Consider the following 18,625-nt stretch of genomic DNA (forward strand, 5'->3'; position numbering starts at 1 on the left):
TGCAAATTACTGAGGTAAAAAGGACTGCAGAATTTCTACATTTTCTACACATCGTGATTTCTCTAGTCTTTGCAAATCTAATTGTATGTTAAACTAAATAAAATGCATAAATGCCCCATATGATAATTACTACAATGCGAGGTGTACCAGTTAATAATGTGGATTTTGTAATCAAATAAAACACGATAATTTCAAGAGAAACATCAAAAGTCCTTTATTCAAAGTAATGTCCATCACTAGCTACACATTTCTCCCATCTTTCAGGTAATTTATGGATACCATCCCAATACAACTTTTCTTGTTTTGAGGCAAACCATTCAGAGACCCAATTTTCTACTTCTTCATACGTTTTGAAGTGCTGCTCAGAAAGTGTGTGTGCCATAGATCGGAACAAGTGGTAATCTGAAGGAGCAAGGTCTGGTGAATACTGCGGGTGGGTTAATACTTCCCAGGCAAGATCTTTTAACGTCTCTTTAACTGGTTTTGAAGTGTGTGATGGTGCGTCATCATGAAGCACAATTACTTTGCCGTGTCTTCTGGCACATTCAGGTCGTTTCATGATCAAAGCGTGGTTCACATTGATTATTTGTTGTCAGTAGCCATCAGTATTAACCGTTTCACCTCATTTTAGAAGCTCATAATACACCACACCTTCCTGATCCCACCAAACGCAGAGCATTGTCTTCTTTTCGAAGCAATTTGGCCTTGCAGTCGATCTTGATGGTTGGCCTGGATCAACCCATGATTTTGTGCATTTGGGATTCTCAAAATAAATCCACTTTTCATCGCCAGTCACAATTCCATGCAAAAAAAGACTTTTTTTCGTGCCGTTGAAGCAACATTTTAGTGATGACTTTTCGGTTTTCCATTTGTCTTTCATTCAGTTGATGTGGCACCCATTTTCCTTCCTTTAAAATCATTCCCATTGCTTGTAAATGATCGGAAATTGTTTGCCGAGTAACGTTTAATCTTTCTGCAAGTTTTTTTTTGAGTTTGACATGCATCTTCATCCAATAACGCTTGTAATTGTTGGTCTTCAATCTTTTTCGGTTGACCTGGACATTCTCTGTCTTTCACGTCGAAATCATCACTTTTAAAGCGTTTAAACTAGCATTCGCAAGTATCTTAAGATGGAGCATGTTCACCATAAGCTTCCTGAAGTATACGATAACTTTCAGCAGCGCTTTTCTTCAAAATAAAGTAATGAATTAAAACTTCCCGCAAATGCTCTTTTTTTTTGGCACAAAATTCCACATTTTTAAGCATAAAAATATCTATGATGTTAACACCTTCAGAAAATTTGACATATGAAGTTTTGAAGCCTGCTGTCACTACAACAAAATAGCATACATATCAAATCGCATATATATCAACATATGTGTAACTCCATCTATTGAAAAAAGTCTGCATTAGTAACTGGTACAGTTGATATTTGACTTAATAGTTTTAAAACAAAAACACTTCCCTGATCTTTTAAAAAAACTTAACTTGGCCTTATTATAAACTTCTATGAATCTTTGCTTTAATAAGACTCTATAGCTAAAAGCAGATATTTTTTGTACTAGCAAAGGTATTAAAAATCCTTTACTGATTTACAATAATGTAAGTAGTAGAATTTACGGTATCATTATTTTAGTTTCAGACTTTTGAAAATCACTTTTATTTAAACCATTATTTCAGAATGTTTAGTATTAACTTTTATCAATAGCGGTTATCAATAATGCTTCTTATATTCTGGAAAGATTTTTAGTTATGTTTCTTAATAAAAAAATAAATTGTGTAAAGTTACTAGAAATTCTTATTTCTGAGCTAATGTGCTAAATAAATATTTGGGGCTTTTTCAAAACCTATAATATGGCATCCAATGTAAAACAGGGTTTCAAGGACAATTTATTAAGCCACATTAAATAAGCCAATTCACTATAAGGAATATCTAATTTAGCAGCACTGCATTTCATAATGGTATATGCAATATAATACTATTTGTCTTATGAACAATTTGGTTAAATAAATTGATTACTAAGCACTTTAGTGGCTTTAACCAAGCTATCTTCATCTTAGTAGACTCAGGAGATTCATAGTATTTACTACATCATTATTTTCTTTACAATAACTTAATGAAGTACAGAGCTATAAAAAAGAAACTGGAGTTTTAAAATGTTCATTTTTGTTCCCAAACAAATAGTTAAGCCTTTATGTTTTTAAGTAATTTTTTACCCTTTATCATGGTTGCCTACCAAACATAACTGAGATAGCTACACGATCTATAATCATTTTAAATTATTACTTGGTTTTATTTTTGCTGTAAAGTATTTAAAAGTGCATAAAATAAAAAAATATTATGACTAATGAATAAACCTCTCACCTCAGCATTGATCGTTTTCAATAATTTTCCAACTTTGTTTCATCTATTATTACCTCCAAATTTGTAGGTAAAACAAATATTAGATATCATATTGTTTTAACCATGCATCCCTATAGCTTTCCTTAAATACAAACTAAAAAAAAAAGATTTTCCACACCCCAAAATAAATAACAATTCAATTATTTCTCAAATTTCTCTGGTTAACTCAGAAATATATTTTTATGGTAATTTTATGTTCTTCAACATGAATGCCTACATTCCATTTGTCATTTTTTATCTACAATACCTATCCCCCCTTTTTATAGTGCCATTTCTTTGTTGAAGAAACTAGTCCAATTATCAGCTAGAATTCCCCACATTCTATATTTGGCTGCTGGACCTACCCCTATATTTCCCATAAAATCATAGTTCAACCAAGACAATAGAATAGACGTAAGTACTTGTGGACAGAAGTGGTGGGACTATGAGCTTCTCTAGGCATTAAGAGGGACAGAATGTCTAGTTGTTATACTTTTAGTGACATTAAGATTGATTAGTGGGTTTAGGTATTGCCAGTCTAACCCATTATTGTAACATTCTCCAACAACAATATATCCTTACAATCATTCTACAGCACACAGTGACACTTTCAATATTCCTTATAATTACTGCTTCCTATACCACTGTATATTCAACAAGTGTCCTATTGCAAATACAAAAATTTGCAATGAGTCATTATTTGCATACATTATTTTGTATTTCCACTGATTTAGGATTAAATTTCTAGAAGGTGGACAGTTGTATCTAAAGGTAAATGCATGTATAGTCTTGATAGAAATTGACAAATTTGCGAGAGTTTGACAAATTTCCCTCCATTTTCACCATTTGTAAATCTTTTATGATAAACATGAATGACAAAATTGTATAAGTTATCTGCAAAAAAGTGAGAAAAATCTATATTTTCAAAAAATATCTTTCAAATCAACTGCAGGAAGAATATCTCAAGAAACAGTTATTCTTTTGGTACTCAACTAAATAATTTAACTTCTTTTTTTAAAAAAGCTATGTTTTTATTAATTGTTAGAGAGATAGGAATGAAGAAGAATGGAGAGATAGAAACATAGATGAGAGAGAAACATCATTGATTGGCTGCCTCCTGCATGCCCCCTACTGGGGATTGAGCCCAAAACCTAGGCATATGCCCTGACCAGGAATTGAATCAATGACCTCTTGGTCAACAACTGAACCACACTGGCTATGTTTAAGTAACTTCTTATTAATATTAATGTAAAAGCAAGTGCAAAAATTATAAACACTGTTATCACCTTCTTTTGACAACTATTAATATGACATTACTTAAAAATAACAATACTCCATGAACAAAAATTCATCACAAAATATTAGAACTGAAAATTATATCTAAATGCTAATATTTAAAATATAGACACTAAAATCCAAGAGGCTGATTTTCTCAAATATATGTATGCAGTAGGATCCAAAATTTCTCAGCTCTAATTTAATTTTATTTCTAATTTGACTTGAAAACGATAGTGTTAAAGGTGTTATTCATAATAAAAAGTAAATAAAAGCTTGTCTTTGTAGTCAAATATCTAAATTTGAAGGAATAATTTATTCCTATAACAGTTTCAAAGGGAGTAATTTTGGTATAGGCGACATGACATTTTATGCTTTAATATAAATTTAAATTATTACTAATATAATGGGCTCCCTTATTACTTCATTCAACAAGAATTTATCTCATACTATAATTCTATTTATGTGTATATATGTACTTATGAACATGTATTTGTGGTTGCTATTGGTAATTATTAATTTTGAGGTCAACTTTATTGCATCAACATGAATGTTGACAGATTTGAAACAGTAAATCCAGATCCACCAACCTTCCTTTTGGTTATATAAAGTAAATTAAAAATTGAATTTTAATTATTATTTTCCTCCAAAAATATTAACTATTTCATTAAGCATTTAATGTGGATTTTGGTCTTTTAAACAACTTTTATTTTACAGGATTTTTTAAAATTTATAATCCTCTTCCAAAAAGATTTACATTTCATAATATATTTTAAGATCACCAGAACCATGAGTCCATGGTGCAGAGCAAGTGCCTTGCACAAACTGGGGATTGAAAAGAATGAACGCCGCCTAAACAATAGATAGCTTATCAAGGAAAGAATTGTACAATGGTGTGCATTTATTTCATACTTACCAGGTGGATGAAGAGTCTGTTCCTCTAATAATTCCAGATCAAGCATTAGATCGTCTTCATCTAGTTCACAAGATCCCAAATTATTCAAAATATCCTGAAGAAAAAGCAAAGTCAATGGTTATAGACCAAAACACGGAAAAACTGAGAAAATATTCACACACAGATGCCGTGAAGCAAAACAACAACCAACAACCTCTCAAATTAGAAGTGAAACGTTTTAACTGATACCCAGAAGTTATCTGACTATCTTTAAAATTACCAGCCCAATAAAAATTCCAAGAATTATTACAAAAATCTAACTTTTCCAATTATTTACCTGCTGGCTTTAAAAAGATATGTAGAATTAAACAGAAATATCTATGTGAGCAGATATCAAATATATTAGAATACAGGAAATTATTTGTTTTAATCAAAAGTTCTTTTATAATGACTGTTGGAAAGGTGACATTTTTACTCATTGAACAAAGAGGATACAAGGTTTTACAAATGTGTAAAAGTCTGTGAACTGAAACAGGATTATTTTTCTAATATTTATCTTCCAAATCTATGTAACACTCTTCTGACACATTTAATAAATTGTTTCTCAAACAAATATTGTACACAGTGCCAACTGTGAGACATTAATTTAGAACACACTTGGAAGTGGGGATCCAGTTATCAATTCTCAAACATTAGCTAGTTTAGAAAAGATGAATGAAATAAATAAATATCAATTAGATTAAAAATTAACTATTGAATTTCATAATGCTATGACCATCAGAGCTAGTGTCCTTCCTTCTTTTCCTTCTTTCCTTCCTTCTTTCTTTTTAAGAAGGCAAATAGCTAAGTTAAACCAGTAGGGTATATTGAGAAGTCCTCAAGGCAAATAGCTAATTAAACCAGTAGGGTATATTGAGAAGTGATATGCTGAGATAAGAATTTTGGAGAAAGGAATAAATGATTGATTTGCATATTTGTGTATACAGATAGATGGTAAATATATTAAGAAAAGCAAGAACTAAAATTTAGAGACTAAGATTGAAATAACAAAGGTACAAAAAAATAGGGCAAGAAAAAGAACCTAAATACTAAATGATACCAAATCTCCAATCACTTTTTCCATTGATTTGAATGTTACCATAATTCGTATTTAAAGAAGTAAATATTCATTATGCAAAGACTAATGATATTGTCACATGCTTAGTTCTTCAGAATTAAAGTAAGGATACTATAATTTATAAATAAACTACTCGTTATAAAAAATATAATTAACATTATTAAACTTTAGAAATGTGTCATTCATAAATGCAGCACAATAGCTTCAAAGGTGACAGATGTTTAAAAATCTAAGTACTTCTTCCTACAAATGAAAGTTACAAGGAATTCTTTTGTATTGCATCATACTGTATTGCATTTTATTGTAGTATATCTGTATTAGTTACAAGGTCACTAGTAATTTAAACTATAAAAAAATTCACTGTTTATTGTAAACATTTTAATATACTGTGGTAGGGATAGCTTCCTGAGAGTAAGTTGCTTATTTATATAGCATCAAAAAGATGTTATAAGATATAGGCATCAAAAGACAAGCTGCCAACCTCAATATGTTAAAAAAAAAGTTTGGACTTGAGATGACAAAAGAAACATAATTGAAGTTAAATGTGAAAAAGACAGAGTTTTAAGAAGGGAAATTTTGTAAAGATAATATTATTTAAGTGTTTATTAAGCACTATCCAAATGGGAGAATCTTAATCTGCTAGTCTATACAAGGGTAAAAACAACGTTTTATAATGAAAGTGTAACAATTTATCCAGCTTCAAATTGGCCTAAATAATTTTATACTTGGATGTTAGATTTCAGTGACCAATAATATGACCTTAATTGTCTCCATCCAAAATTTACATATTAAAGTGTTAACCCCAGTACTAACCCCCCAGAATGTTAGAACATGATTGTGTTTAAAAATAATACATGATCTTTTCAGAAGAAATTCCAGTTAAATCAGGTCATATGGATGGGTACTAGGTTCTTACATGGGCCAAAATCTGTTTGTACGTGTTTATCTGTGGATAGTACAAGATAGGCATCTTAACCAAATTGCTGATCAGAGCCCTTTCATAGAAATGAGAAAAGGGTTTTTTTGGTGATGGATATTGCAACATGCAAATGCTATTATCACAGGGACCTTGGATTTCATTGCATGGATGTGATCAGTGTAAGTCTATGCAAAAAGAGAAAAAGAAAAAGAAAAGAAAAATACCATAATAGTAGGTCATCTGGTTCGTGGTTCCAGCAGCTCCTAAACTCTAGAGGAATATGTAATCTCTTTAAGGTTAGAATTTTCAACCTTCTTTTGAATTTGAACAGTTAATAGATCCACCCACAATTAAAAAAAAATAAAGTTAACAAGGAAATACTTAAGAACCCTGCCACTGTTATTCCAACATTTAAGAAAATAACACCAGCCTGTCCAGTGTGGTGCAGTAGTTGAGCATTGTACCATGCACTGAGAGGTCACAGGTTCGATTCCCAGTCAGGACACGTGCCCCAGTTTCAGGCTCAATCCCCAGTAGCGGCATACAGGAGGCAGCCAATCGATGCTTGTCTTTCATCAATGTTTCTATCTCTCTTTCCCGCTCCCTTCCTCTCTCTAAAATCAATAAAGACATATTTTTAAAAAGAAAGAAAGAAAATAACACCAACAAAGTGAACAAATTAAATTTGGAGAACTCACTAGATTGTTTCAATTTTATTCTTATTTTGTAAGTAACCCTTGACATTTAGAATAACCGTTGACATTTACTATTGGTCTAGATAAACTATTCTTAAACCTACTCATTCTAAATTGCCTGCTTTGAGAACTTGCTTACTAAGCAACTTTCTTATTAATTTGGGTCAGAGTCTTTGAAGCTGGTGAAACCTCATAATAAAGGGAAAAAAGATGCAGCAAAATTATATGTTACAGAAGAAAAATCAATGTGAACTCATAAACATCTCTCTTATATAAAAGGCCTGTGGCCGTCATGCCGTAACTCAGTCACAACCAAACAAGCAGTGGCTCTCCCGGCAGGCAGGGTGGGGCACGAGCTACTAGTGGCAGAGAGCTAAGAGTGGCAGAGGGCTGGGCAGCGAGCTATGAGTGGTGATGGGCATGGTGGCCAGCTGAGGCAAGCGGAAGCAAGCTACTCGTGCACGATTTTGTGCGCTCTGGGCCTCTAGTACAGTGGTTGGCAAACTCATTAGTCAACAGAGCGGCAAACAGCAGCTCACAAGCCGCATGTGGCTCGCGAGCCGCGGTTTGCCGACCACTGCTCTAGTATATATATAAATAAAAGCCTCAGCGACTGGTTGACTGGTCGACTGGTCTTTATGATGCGCACTGACCACCAGGGGGCAGATGCTCAATGCAGGAGCTACCCCTGGTGGTCAGTGTGCTCCATAGTGGGATTGGCTCTTCCCCAGATTTTCGCAGGCCATGCAGAGGGACCCCACTGGTGCACAAATCCGTGCATCGGGCCTCTAGTGTGTGTGTGCGTGTGTGTGTGTATGTGTATATATGTTTTTCCTCAGATCTCTCCTTAAAAGAGATCAATAGCAGCAAAAATAGTTTTGCTCTCTGCCAGCACATATGGATAATTCAGATACTTGTTATCCAATATCCACCAACAAAAAAGAACCAAACTCCTTAGTTATTAGGTAAAGAAAAAAAGGAAAAGAAAAAGAAAAAGAAACAAGTCAACCAGAATATCTCTGGAATATTTTTTTGTTGCCAGAAAGAAATCAAGGGTTATCTAAAATAAAAAGTCAGAGGCAGTTTTGAAAGGCTAAGGAAAGTCACCTAAATGGCTGTTACTTGGCTAATTTCTGACATTATGAATGTCAAAAAATACAAATCTTTATGGCTAAATAAAATAATTTGAGTCTCCTGAAGGTTCAGAGTTCAGAATACACAAACAAAAACGTTAATATGAAGGATATAAATAGGCACTAATAATATATATACAAAACTGTAAACAGGGTGGAATATCTCCATTGTTTTTAATAAATACTTAATATCTGGGGTTCTTTTTCTAATTATACATACATTTAAAATATGAAGGCATGTATTTTCATCTGTATTAGGAAAGACTTGTAAGTAAAGTAATTGCATCAAATGCACTGGTTCTTTATCAGTAATGGAAAAGGCTGATCAGCACTAATGATCACACATAATAACCAAATGGAAAAGGAGTCCAGCATTTAATTAACACTAATAATATAAGTGCACAATCTGTGTGTTTCAGACATTTGATAAATTAGCAAAATATCCAGACATGGTAACTACACAGAAATAGTCTCCTATTCCCTGGTAAATAAAAACTTAATAGCTCTACAAAATTTATAATAATAAAATCGTAATACACTAATTTGACCAGACAGCTGAATGACCTTCCAGACATCACTACAGACATCCTTCTGGACGAAGCCGGGGCAGTGGGGGCCAAGGCAGAGGCAGGTAGGGGTGATCAGGCAAGCAGGTGAGCAGTTAGGGGCAATAAGGCAGGCACACAGAGTGATTACGGGCGATCAGGCAGGCAGGGAGAGGCAGTTAGAGGCAATCAGGCAGGCAGGTGAGTGGCCTTAGCATATCATTAGCATATTACGTTTTCATTGGTTGAACGGATGACGGGACAGACACTTAGCATATTAGGCTTTTATTATATAGGATTACTGCTCTAAGAATAGTTATTTGGTTTTGATTTCTGGTTGCATAAAGGAAGCATCCTATCTAATAAAAGAGTAATATGCAAATTAACCATCACTCCCCTACACCCACCAGCCACGTCCACCAGCCAATCAGGAGCAAATATGCAAATAAACCCAACCAAGATGGCTACGGCCACAGAGAGCAGGAGGGAGGCTTGGGTTTCCCCGGCAATGGAGGAAGCCAAGCTTTCCACCTGCCCTTGCCGGCCTAGGCCTCCACTCAAGGCTACAAAGTTTCAATGATAGAAGATACATAAACCCAACAGAAATGGTGGCAGCCACAGAGCTGGAAAGAGCAGGAGGCTAGGGTTGCCCACGGCGATGGAGGAAGCCAAGCTTTCCGCACACCCTGGCCGGCCCGGCCTCCGCTTAAGGCTACAAAGTTTCAATTATAGAAGATAAATAAATCCCCCCAAAAATGGCTGCCGCCACAGAGCAAGCAGAAGGCTTGGCTCCGCTCCAGGCTACAAAGTTTCAATTGTAGAAGATAAATAAACCCCAGATCCCAGGGCCTCCACTTGGGTCACCAGGGGGCGTGGCCGGCCTGCAAACCACCACAGGCCCAGGTCGCCTCATGCCCCAAGGGAACCCCCAACCTGATCTGGGACACCCTCCAAGGCAAACCAGCTGGCCCCAACCTGTGCACCAGGCCTCTATCCTATCTAATAAAAGAGTAATATGCAGATTGACCATCACTCCAACACACAAGATGGCTGCCCCCATGTGGTCAAAGATCCTGCCCCCATGTGGACACAAGATGGCCACCACAAGATGGCCAGCAGAGGAGGGCAGTTGGGAGGGACCAGGCCTGCAAGGGAGGGCAGTTGTGGGCGATCAGGCCAGCAGGGGAGGGCAGTTGGGAGGGACCAGGCCTGCAAGGGAGGGCAGTTGGGGGCGATCAAGCCTGCAGGGGAGGGCAGTTGGGGGCGATCAAGCCTGCAGGGGAGGGCAGTTAGGGGTGACCAAGCTGGCAGAGGAGGGAAGTGGGAGCGACCAGGCATGCAGGGAAAGGCAGTTGGGAGGGACCCAGGCCTGCAGGGGAGGGCAGTTGGGGGGGACCCAGGCCTGCAGGGGAGGGCAGTTAGGGGTGACCAGGCCTGCAGGGGAGGGCAGTTAGGGGCAAACAGGCTGGCAGGGGAGCAGTTAGGCATCAATCAGGCTGGCAGGGGAGTGGTTAGGGGGTGATCAGGCTGGCAGGCAGAAGCGGTTAGGGGCAATCAGGAAGGCAGGCAGGTGAGCAGTTGGGAGACAGCAGCCCTGGATTGTGAGAGGGATGTCCGACTGCCCGTTTAGGCCCGATCCCACCAGGATCGGGCCTAAACGGGCAATCGGACATTCCTTGAGGGGTCCCAGATTGGAGAGGGTGCAGGCTGGGCTGAGGGACACCCCCCTCACCTGTGCATGAATTTCGTGCACCAGGCCTCTAGTATTTAATAATTATGATAGTTACCTTTAACATTCAACACAGCTGCAATAAAGCACTTCCAAATACAGCTTGCTCTTTCCCAGTTACCTTATGGATTTGTATAGCTCAAAATATATTTTTAATCAATGTTTTCAAAAATTTGTCTTATTTCTTAATCTACCCTCACTCATAAGGTTTCCCACTACAAATACAAAAACATACGTTTTGAAAATATAAATGGTGTTCTTGTGTTAGTCATTAAAAAATGCCATTATAAATTTCTATATAGTACAATATTTTGTTTTGTCACTGTGTATTTTTTATACTTGTGAAATATTTAGCAAACAAGATTCACAAAGTTATACCAACTTGCTAATTATTCCCTCTATACTGATAAAAGATTATTGTTGGTATAAGTTATTCCAAGTTGCACAGCACTAAAATACTAAAACTAAAATATCATGCTATAATATTTCACTTTTTAGGAAAAGTTAACATTTATATAGATTCATAAAACCATAAATTTTACATGGATTTTAAGCCAAATTTGAATTCACACACAATTTAAAATTAAACTCTGAACATTTTAATTTTAAACTATGTAAGGAAATAAAGTTAATTTTTGTTTTTAAAATAAAAATAGAAAACTAGGGATTGTAAATATATTACATATTTGGCAAAATACATCATTCAAAGTTAAAATTTAATGAATGCTATTAGTTTATGATTATATAGTTTTTCTTCTCATCATTTAAAACATGGAGAAGAAAAACCTGAAATATTTTGCATTCTATTTTCATGACAAAATAGAATCATTGTCACAGATATCATCTTCTTGAGTCAAACATGACTACTTCAGATTATGTCATTGTCAAAAGCATCACAAGTAATTTTATAAACAAGAGAGATTTTAGAGAGATCATAATTTCTAGTGTTCATTCTTCTTTGTGTACTAGGGTAATTGAGAATTCCAAGTTATGAAGTATACCTCATTTTCTCTTAATTAGTGTCCCTGTTAATATTCTGCCAAAAAACATACGGATTCTTCAACTTTCACTTACAGTGCTTTCTGCACACTACTCTGGGATTGCGCTCACTAAAGGACTCATTTGTACACATGTCCTCATTGTCTTAACATATGTAAAAATGTCAATGGCATGTGTCTACAGAATAAATACTAAAACTCTTATAATTCAGAACTGTATTATATGATCTATCTACCTCTTTAACATTGCTTCCTGCAATTTTATTATTATAACAAACTCACTTACTGATTGTTTTCTGAAAATCCCATTTGCATTCCTTTCATTGCACTGAGTCTATTTCCTTTCTCTAAATGTCTAAAGAGCAAATACAAGGTAACATATTCAAACTTTATTATGTCACAGGCATTTTTTACAACACCACTTACAACAGGTGCTGAAAAGCACTTCTTGATAATGTTAGGAACATTTAAAAGCTTTTCTTAAAAAACTCCTTTTATATGCAATATATGCTGGTTCTCATGGAACATAAGAGCACTAATTGTACCCACATGAAGCAGAGTATAATTGTCTAGAAGACAATGATTTGGACTATTCATTGTACTTCCTGCAAGAGAAGTTCAGAACATATATGACTGTCTCCTTCTTTGTGCTGTCTCCTTCTTTGTGCTGATTCTAAGCAGAGAGTTCTTACACTTTCAGATTCTCTAGTATTGTATCATTAGAGGGTATGGAAAATATATTTTACCTCATAATAGCTTATATATGATATTATAATAATATGTCATTTCATTATCTGAAAGTGAGATGTCTTATTGCTAAACTATTTTGATGATGATTAAGGAGCATTAGTTTCCTTTTTAGAACATCAATTTTTCAAAACTGTTGTTAGATATTTTGAGGAAAATATATTATCCAGAGAAAGCACACATTTAATACCAAGGACTATTTAAGGGCTCTTAATTGCTAACCCTACACTAATTTAAATTTCTGACATGTGCTTTATTTAAAGCTGTCATTTTAGCCTCACTGAAAATATTTATTTTTCATCATTATAAGTATATATGATTCTGAAAATTGTATGAGCCTCCCATCACTTTGATATTCTAATATACACTGAATTAGAATTAGCCAAATAAAACCTAATATGTAAATTCATTAAACCTGTGACAATAGTATTAATCACAAAGTAAATTGATATTTCCCAGATGAAGACAGAGGCTCTGAAGAAAACTAGGTATTTTTAGGCATGCATAGTTTTCTTATAATTAAGCCTAAGGTTTTATTCTAAGTTTATCTTTGTATATAGTATACTATGAAATTAATCAATGGTTTACTAATGTATAAATTAAGAATTGTGATAACTTTATTTATAAAATAGAACTCAAATATATCTAATAATATTTACGATGTTAATCTTATATTACATAACACAGTTTAATGGGAAACCCAAAAGATTGCGATTGATAATCCTTTCCCACCCACCAAACCATCTCTGTGAATTGAAGCAAATCATAACCTGCCTGATGTTCTTCCCCAAAATAAAATATTAGAATAGTTATTCTTTGTAATTCCATCCAAATCTAAAATGTTAAAATTTATGAGCTTCTTTTCCACAATAGTATACTTCCCAAAGTTAGACAAAATGCAAGGTCTAAGGCCACAGTCCCCCAAACTGCTCGTACTTTTGACAAGAGCAAATTTGGAGTGTTCCCAAAAGCACGGACACATGTAATAATTCCCTGGAAGATCTTACAGAACTCATTGAAAGCTGCATTCACCATTATGATTTATTACAGGAAAAGGGCACAGGTCAGAGGAAGAGATGCAGAGATCAGGCCAGCATGCAGAGGCAGTGAGCAGTGAGGGGCGATCAGGCTGGCAGAGGCGGGGGGCAATTAGGGGCGATCAGGCAGACAGGCAGGTGAGCAATTAGGAGCCAGCGGTCCAGGATTGTGAGAGGGATGTCCGACTGCCGGTCTAGACTGGCAATTGGACATTCCCCGAGGGGTCCCAGATTGGAGAGGGTGCCCCCCCCATGCACGAATTTTGTACACTGGGCCACTAGATAAGTAATAAAATACTATCTTTAAAAATTATCAAAATTATTATCTGAAGATTAATTTAACATAGTTATTTTTATAAGAGGAGAGGATTCCATTTTTATCATTTTTCTCACTTCAGCTATATCATACATGTGCCCTATGATGTATCACTTCTTTTTGATTAACCACACTCTGATACATTCAGAATTGTATCACAATTAGCAATGCTTTTAGTATAATTCTGAGAATATCTCTCAGATTCTTATATCATGCCCTATATATCCCATTTTTCTGTAGAAAGTTAAATTGCTAATCTTTATTCCAAAGGTTCCCATTATACCTTCCTAACTTATTTACACAAGTACTCCTCACTGTTTCAAACAAATGGCTCCTCTGTGATATGCCACAATTTCCCTGCCCCTATATTCAAAATGTATGTGATGGCATTTCAATCCCTCATACCCAAAAGACCAGACAAGTTCTTCAGAGTATGCTTCACATGGTTATCAGACATGAAGGAAAACATTTTTTTGGTTTCATAACCCCATATCTTCAACTTTGTCTTGTAGATGTTATTAAACTACATATTACAGACTCCCTTGGAGCTATGTTAGAGCCATGTTAACAGGTGTTGACCCTAAATCCATCCTGTATAACCTCTAACACTGTCTCTGAGTCATAACATGAAGGAGAGTGGCCCTGGAGAGCCAGGTTCACATTGGATTTTGTGTGAGCAAGAACACATTTTTTTGTGTGTTTGAAGCTATTAAGATTTTTCATGGTTTATTTCTCAATAGTACATAGGCTGGTCTATCCTAACTAACAGATTTTCATTCTGTTTTTATGCTTATTTCATATGCTCTCTATTCTCCTAATTTTATCTTTAAGTTCTGTAATCTATAATAATAAAAGCATAATACGCTAATTAGACTGGACAGCTGAACCACCTTCTGGACATAATTCCGGATGTCCTTCCAGATGAAGCAGCAGCGGCGGGGGCCAAAGCAGAGGCTGTTAGGGGCAATCAGGCAGGCAGGTGAGTAGTTAGGGGCGATCAGGCAGGCAGGCAGAGTGGTTAGGGGCAATTAGGCAGGCAGTCAGGTGAGCAGTTAGGAGCCAGTGGTCCCGGATTGTGTGAGGGATGTCCGACTGCCGGTCATTCCCCAAGGGGTCCCGGATTGCAAGAGGGTGCAGGCTGTGCTGAGGGATCCACCCCTTGCACAAATTTCTTGCACCAAGCCTCTAGTCTATAATAATAAAAGCATAATATGCTAATTAGACCAGACATCCTTCCAGACAACCTTCCAGACGAAGCCAAGGCTGTGAGGGAAGCCCAGGTCCTGGGTGCCTGCTTGCAGCCAGAGGGAAGCCCGGGTCCTGGGTGCCTGCTGGTATCCGGAGGAAATCCAGGGTCCCAGGTGCTAGAGGAAAGCCAGTGCTGGCAGCTGGGGGAAGGAAGGCCTACTCTTGCATGAATTTCATGCATTGGGCCTCTAGTATACTAATAATTGTCCCTCTATAATAGACCATAAATGATCTGGTGTTTGTATCTTTACCATGTCTCTACTACTTTTTAAAAAATCATTGGCATTATTGACTCCCATACTGGCAATATACTTTGCGTATCAAACTTTCTTAAGAGGATTTTATAATGTGTTTCAAATCTCATAGAATTTTTCTTTTGCTTTGTACATTTTAAATGATGTTCATAAACAATAAAAAGTGAGATTTGGTAACACTAAGTTACTAAATATTTAAGTTATAGGATACATTACTCTTCCTTGTAGAGAGAATTTAATAATATGAATTCACTGGTACAAGAATCCATGTCTATATTGTATTAAAATCAAATGTGTTCTGTAAATTTCTGATTTACTATCCTATATAATAAAAGCCTAATATGCTAAGTATCAGGTCATCTGGTTGGCCGTTTAATCAAAGCATAATATGCTAATGATATGCTAGGACCGCTCAACCACTCGCTATGACATGCACTGACCACCAGGGGGAAGACAGTCGGCCGGTCGACCAATCACTATGATGTGCACTGACCACCAGGGGCCAGATGCTCTGACAAGCAGGTTAGCTTGCTGCTGGGGTCTGGCTGATTGGGACTGAGTGAGATGGGCCAGACATGCACTGGAGCCCTCCCATGGTCCCTCCCCAGCTGGCCAACCTCCCGCGTCCCTCCCTGGCCCTAAACGTGCACCAGTGGGGTCCCTCAGCCTGGCCTGTGCCCTCTCTCAATACAGGACCTCTCAGAGAACCGGTTTCAGCCCCACAACATAACAACTGGTCACTACGACACACACTGACCACCAGATGGAGACACTCAGTGAAGGAGCTGCCCACTGGTGGTCAGTGCACTCCCACAGGGGGAGTGCCACTCAGCCAGAAGCCAGGCTCACGGCTGGTGGAGCGGGCCTAAGCCATCAGTCAGACATCCCCCGAGGACTCCTGGGCTGAAAGAGGGTGCAGGCCGGGCTGAGGGACCCTCCGCCAAGTGCATGGATTGCACCAGGCCTCTAGTTTGGTAATAACAACATAGACAACTATGTCCCCAAGCAGGTCCAAATTTTCAACACTAAAATACTTATTTTAACTTTTTTTTTTAATATATTTTTATTGATTTTTTACAGAGAGGAAGGGAGAGGGATAGAGAGTTCGAAATATCAATGAGAGAGAAACATCGATCAGTTGCCTCCTGCACACCTCCTCCTGGGGATGTGCCCACAACCAAGATACATGCCCTTGACTGGAATCGAACCTGGGACCTTTCAGTCTGCAGGCCGACGCTCTATCCACTGAGCCAAACCAGTTAGGGCAATACTAAAATACTTCTTGATTTTTGTTGCAATTCTAAGCTGTGAAATCCAGATTCATTATCTTAGGCATATTTGGGATATCATAGAATAAAGGGGTAAAAGAGCTTATGTTTCAATGCAGTTTCAGTCAGACCCTTTCTTAAATAGTAATTATCAAAAGATGCTGAAGATATAAAGATTAACTCCAAATTGCAATCAGAAATAGTTTAAACCTATCATCTGCCAAATATATGCAGATTATAGTGAGAATGCACACAATTTTTTTTCTTGAAATTCTCACTGTGCAACCTGGCTTTGGATCACTTAAGTCCTTTCTCTGTAAATGAAAGTCAGACCTGCTTATCAGAAATAATAGTTAAATGGCAAGGAGAAATTAGAGATGAAACAAAAATAGTGACAGAAAATAAGATATTTCTATTATTTTTCCTACTTTCATGAAAAAAATTAGCTTTAAGATGTAATTACAAATAATTTCTATGGAGATTTTCCATCCACAGTTACTTTGCCTAATTATTTTTTTTCAATTATATTTTGTTACTCTCATTAAAAACACTCATCTCGGTTACTATTAATTTATTAGAAACTAGAGGCCCGATGCACAAAATTCATGCAAGGGGCTTGGCCCTCACAGCCCTGTCTTCATCTGGAAGGTCATGCAGAAGGTCATCCAGATGGTCATTCTGCTGTTCAGTCTAATTAGCATATTAGCTCTTTATTATATAGGATGTTACATTGAGTTACATTGGGTTTCCTCCACCTTAGTAGAACATGATATTCACAAGTTGATTAATGTAAGTCTTATTAAAATTTTAGCCGTTTCTATTTCTTAATCATTTTCTTGTTATTTTGCTTAATTCCATCTTTCAGATGTAATTTTTTTTTTCAACAAATTGACAGTTTTTTATGTGCTACTGATATTTTCCTTGGAGACCATGGCTCTTATATGTTGCTGACATAACCCATTTCCCTGTAGAATGACTTAGAATCCTGCTACCCAAATTATACACAATTTATCTAGCCCCTTATACCAGCTCATACTTATAGTTTGGTACATGTTCAGATTTTGGATAGCACAGCATTTTATGGAGCTAAATTTCAGTAAAAATTAGATTTTTTTACCTAGTCATAAATGTTAGTGGGATATAATCTCCTCTCTGAAAATTAGCTTTGACAACGTATTAATATTATTTTATAATTTCAAGTATAATGGATCTACCTATGAAGAAGTATGTGTGAATTGTCTACGATTTTGCCCTATCTGCAAGCTAACCTTTAGCCTACCACAGATTTATGTTTGCTAGAAGAAAACATAAAAGTCTTGGGTCAGACACGAAGAACTTTATTACTCACACTAAAAGCAATAGATGGAATGTCAGCATTTTTTGGTGATAATTTCCTAAGCACAAATTACCACAAATCAACACAAAGAGATCCAGGTGATAGCTATGTATACACTGGGTTCTAAGATGAGAAACAAACCTTGTTTGGGAGGTTCAGGTAGAATGCAAATCTTGGATAATGGTGTGTTAACTTTTTGAAAAAATTTTCCATTACAACACTCTGTTGTCTAATCTCATTAATTCGATTGACCAAGGTTGAGACCAAATCCATCCCATTTGTTCCATACAGCATTTAATGAAGGCTACTCACAATAAGACTCCAAGCAACAATATGAGGCTGACTTGCAAAATCAAACTGAAATATGTCCCCCCAGGGTCCCAGACCCAGAGAGCTGAACAAATCCTTCAACCGATCAGAAACTGCCATAAAAACCACGTGGTTTTCTGCATTGACCTTTTCACTTGACCCAAGACATTAACCCAGGTGCAGCAGGAAGTATTAAAGATTGCAGAGTCAGCCTTGGCAGGCAAAGAGGAAGTCTATGGCAAATCTATCATCCATAACTATCCTTGTCAGTGAGTTGAGTATGACCTGAATGCCTTCAAGAACTAAAGTCATGCCATTAATCACTGCAGCTGAAGGCAGGGGAAATTCTATACTACTTTTCAATTTGGTGATTCCCACTGTAGGGATAACTGCATATGCAGTGCATATTAATAACAAGTCA

The 18,625-nt window shown here is 36.6% G+C and overlaps 1 protein-coding gene across 2 annotated transcripts in view; it reads right to left on the reverse strand.

Annotated features, from left to right (window-relative positions):
* Window positions 1–18,625, reverse strand: part of CCSER1 (coiled-coil serine rich protein 1) — a 1,252,026-nt gene that overhangs the window by 1,023,037 nt on the left and 210,364 nt on the right. For both annotated transcript variants that reach the window (XM_080677357.1, XM_080677358.1), the window contains exon 4: window positions 4,575–4,668. In XM_080677357.1, the coding sequence (XP_080533483.1) occupies window positions 4,575–4,668 (94 nt within the window). The remainder of the gene's footprint in view (window positions 1–4,574; window positions 4,669–18,625) is intronic.

This window comes from Plecotus auritus (genome assembly GCF_963455305.1).
Source record: "Plecotus auritus genome assembly, chromosome: 1".
Classification (NCBI taxonomy): domain Eukaryota; kingdom Metazoa; phylum Chordata; class Mammalia; order Chiroptera; family Vespertilionidae; genus Plecotus; species Plecotus auritus.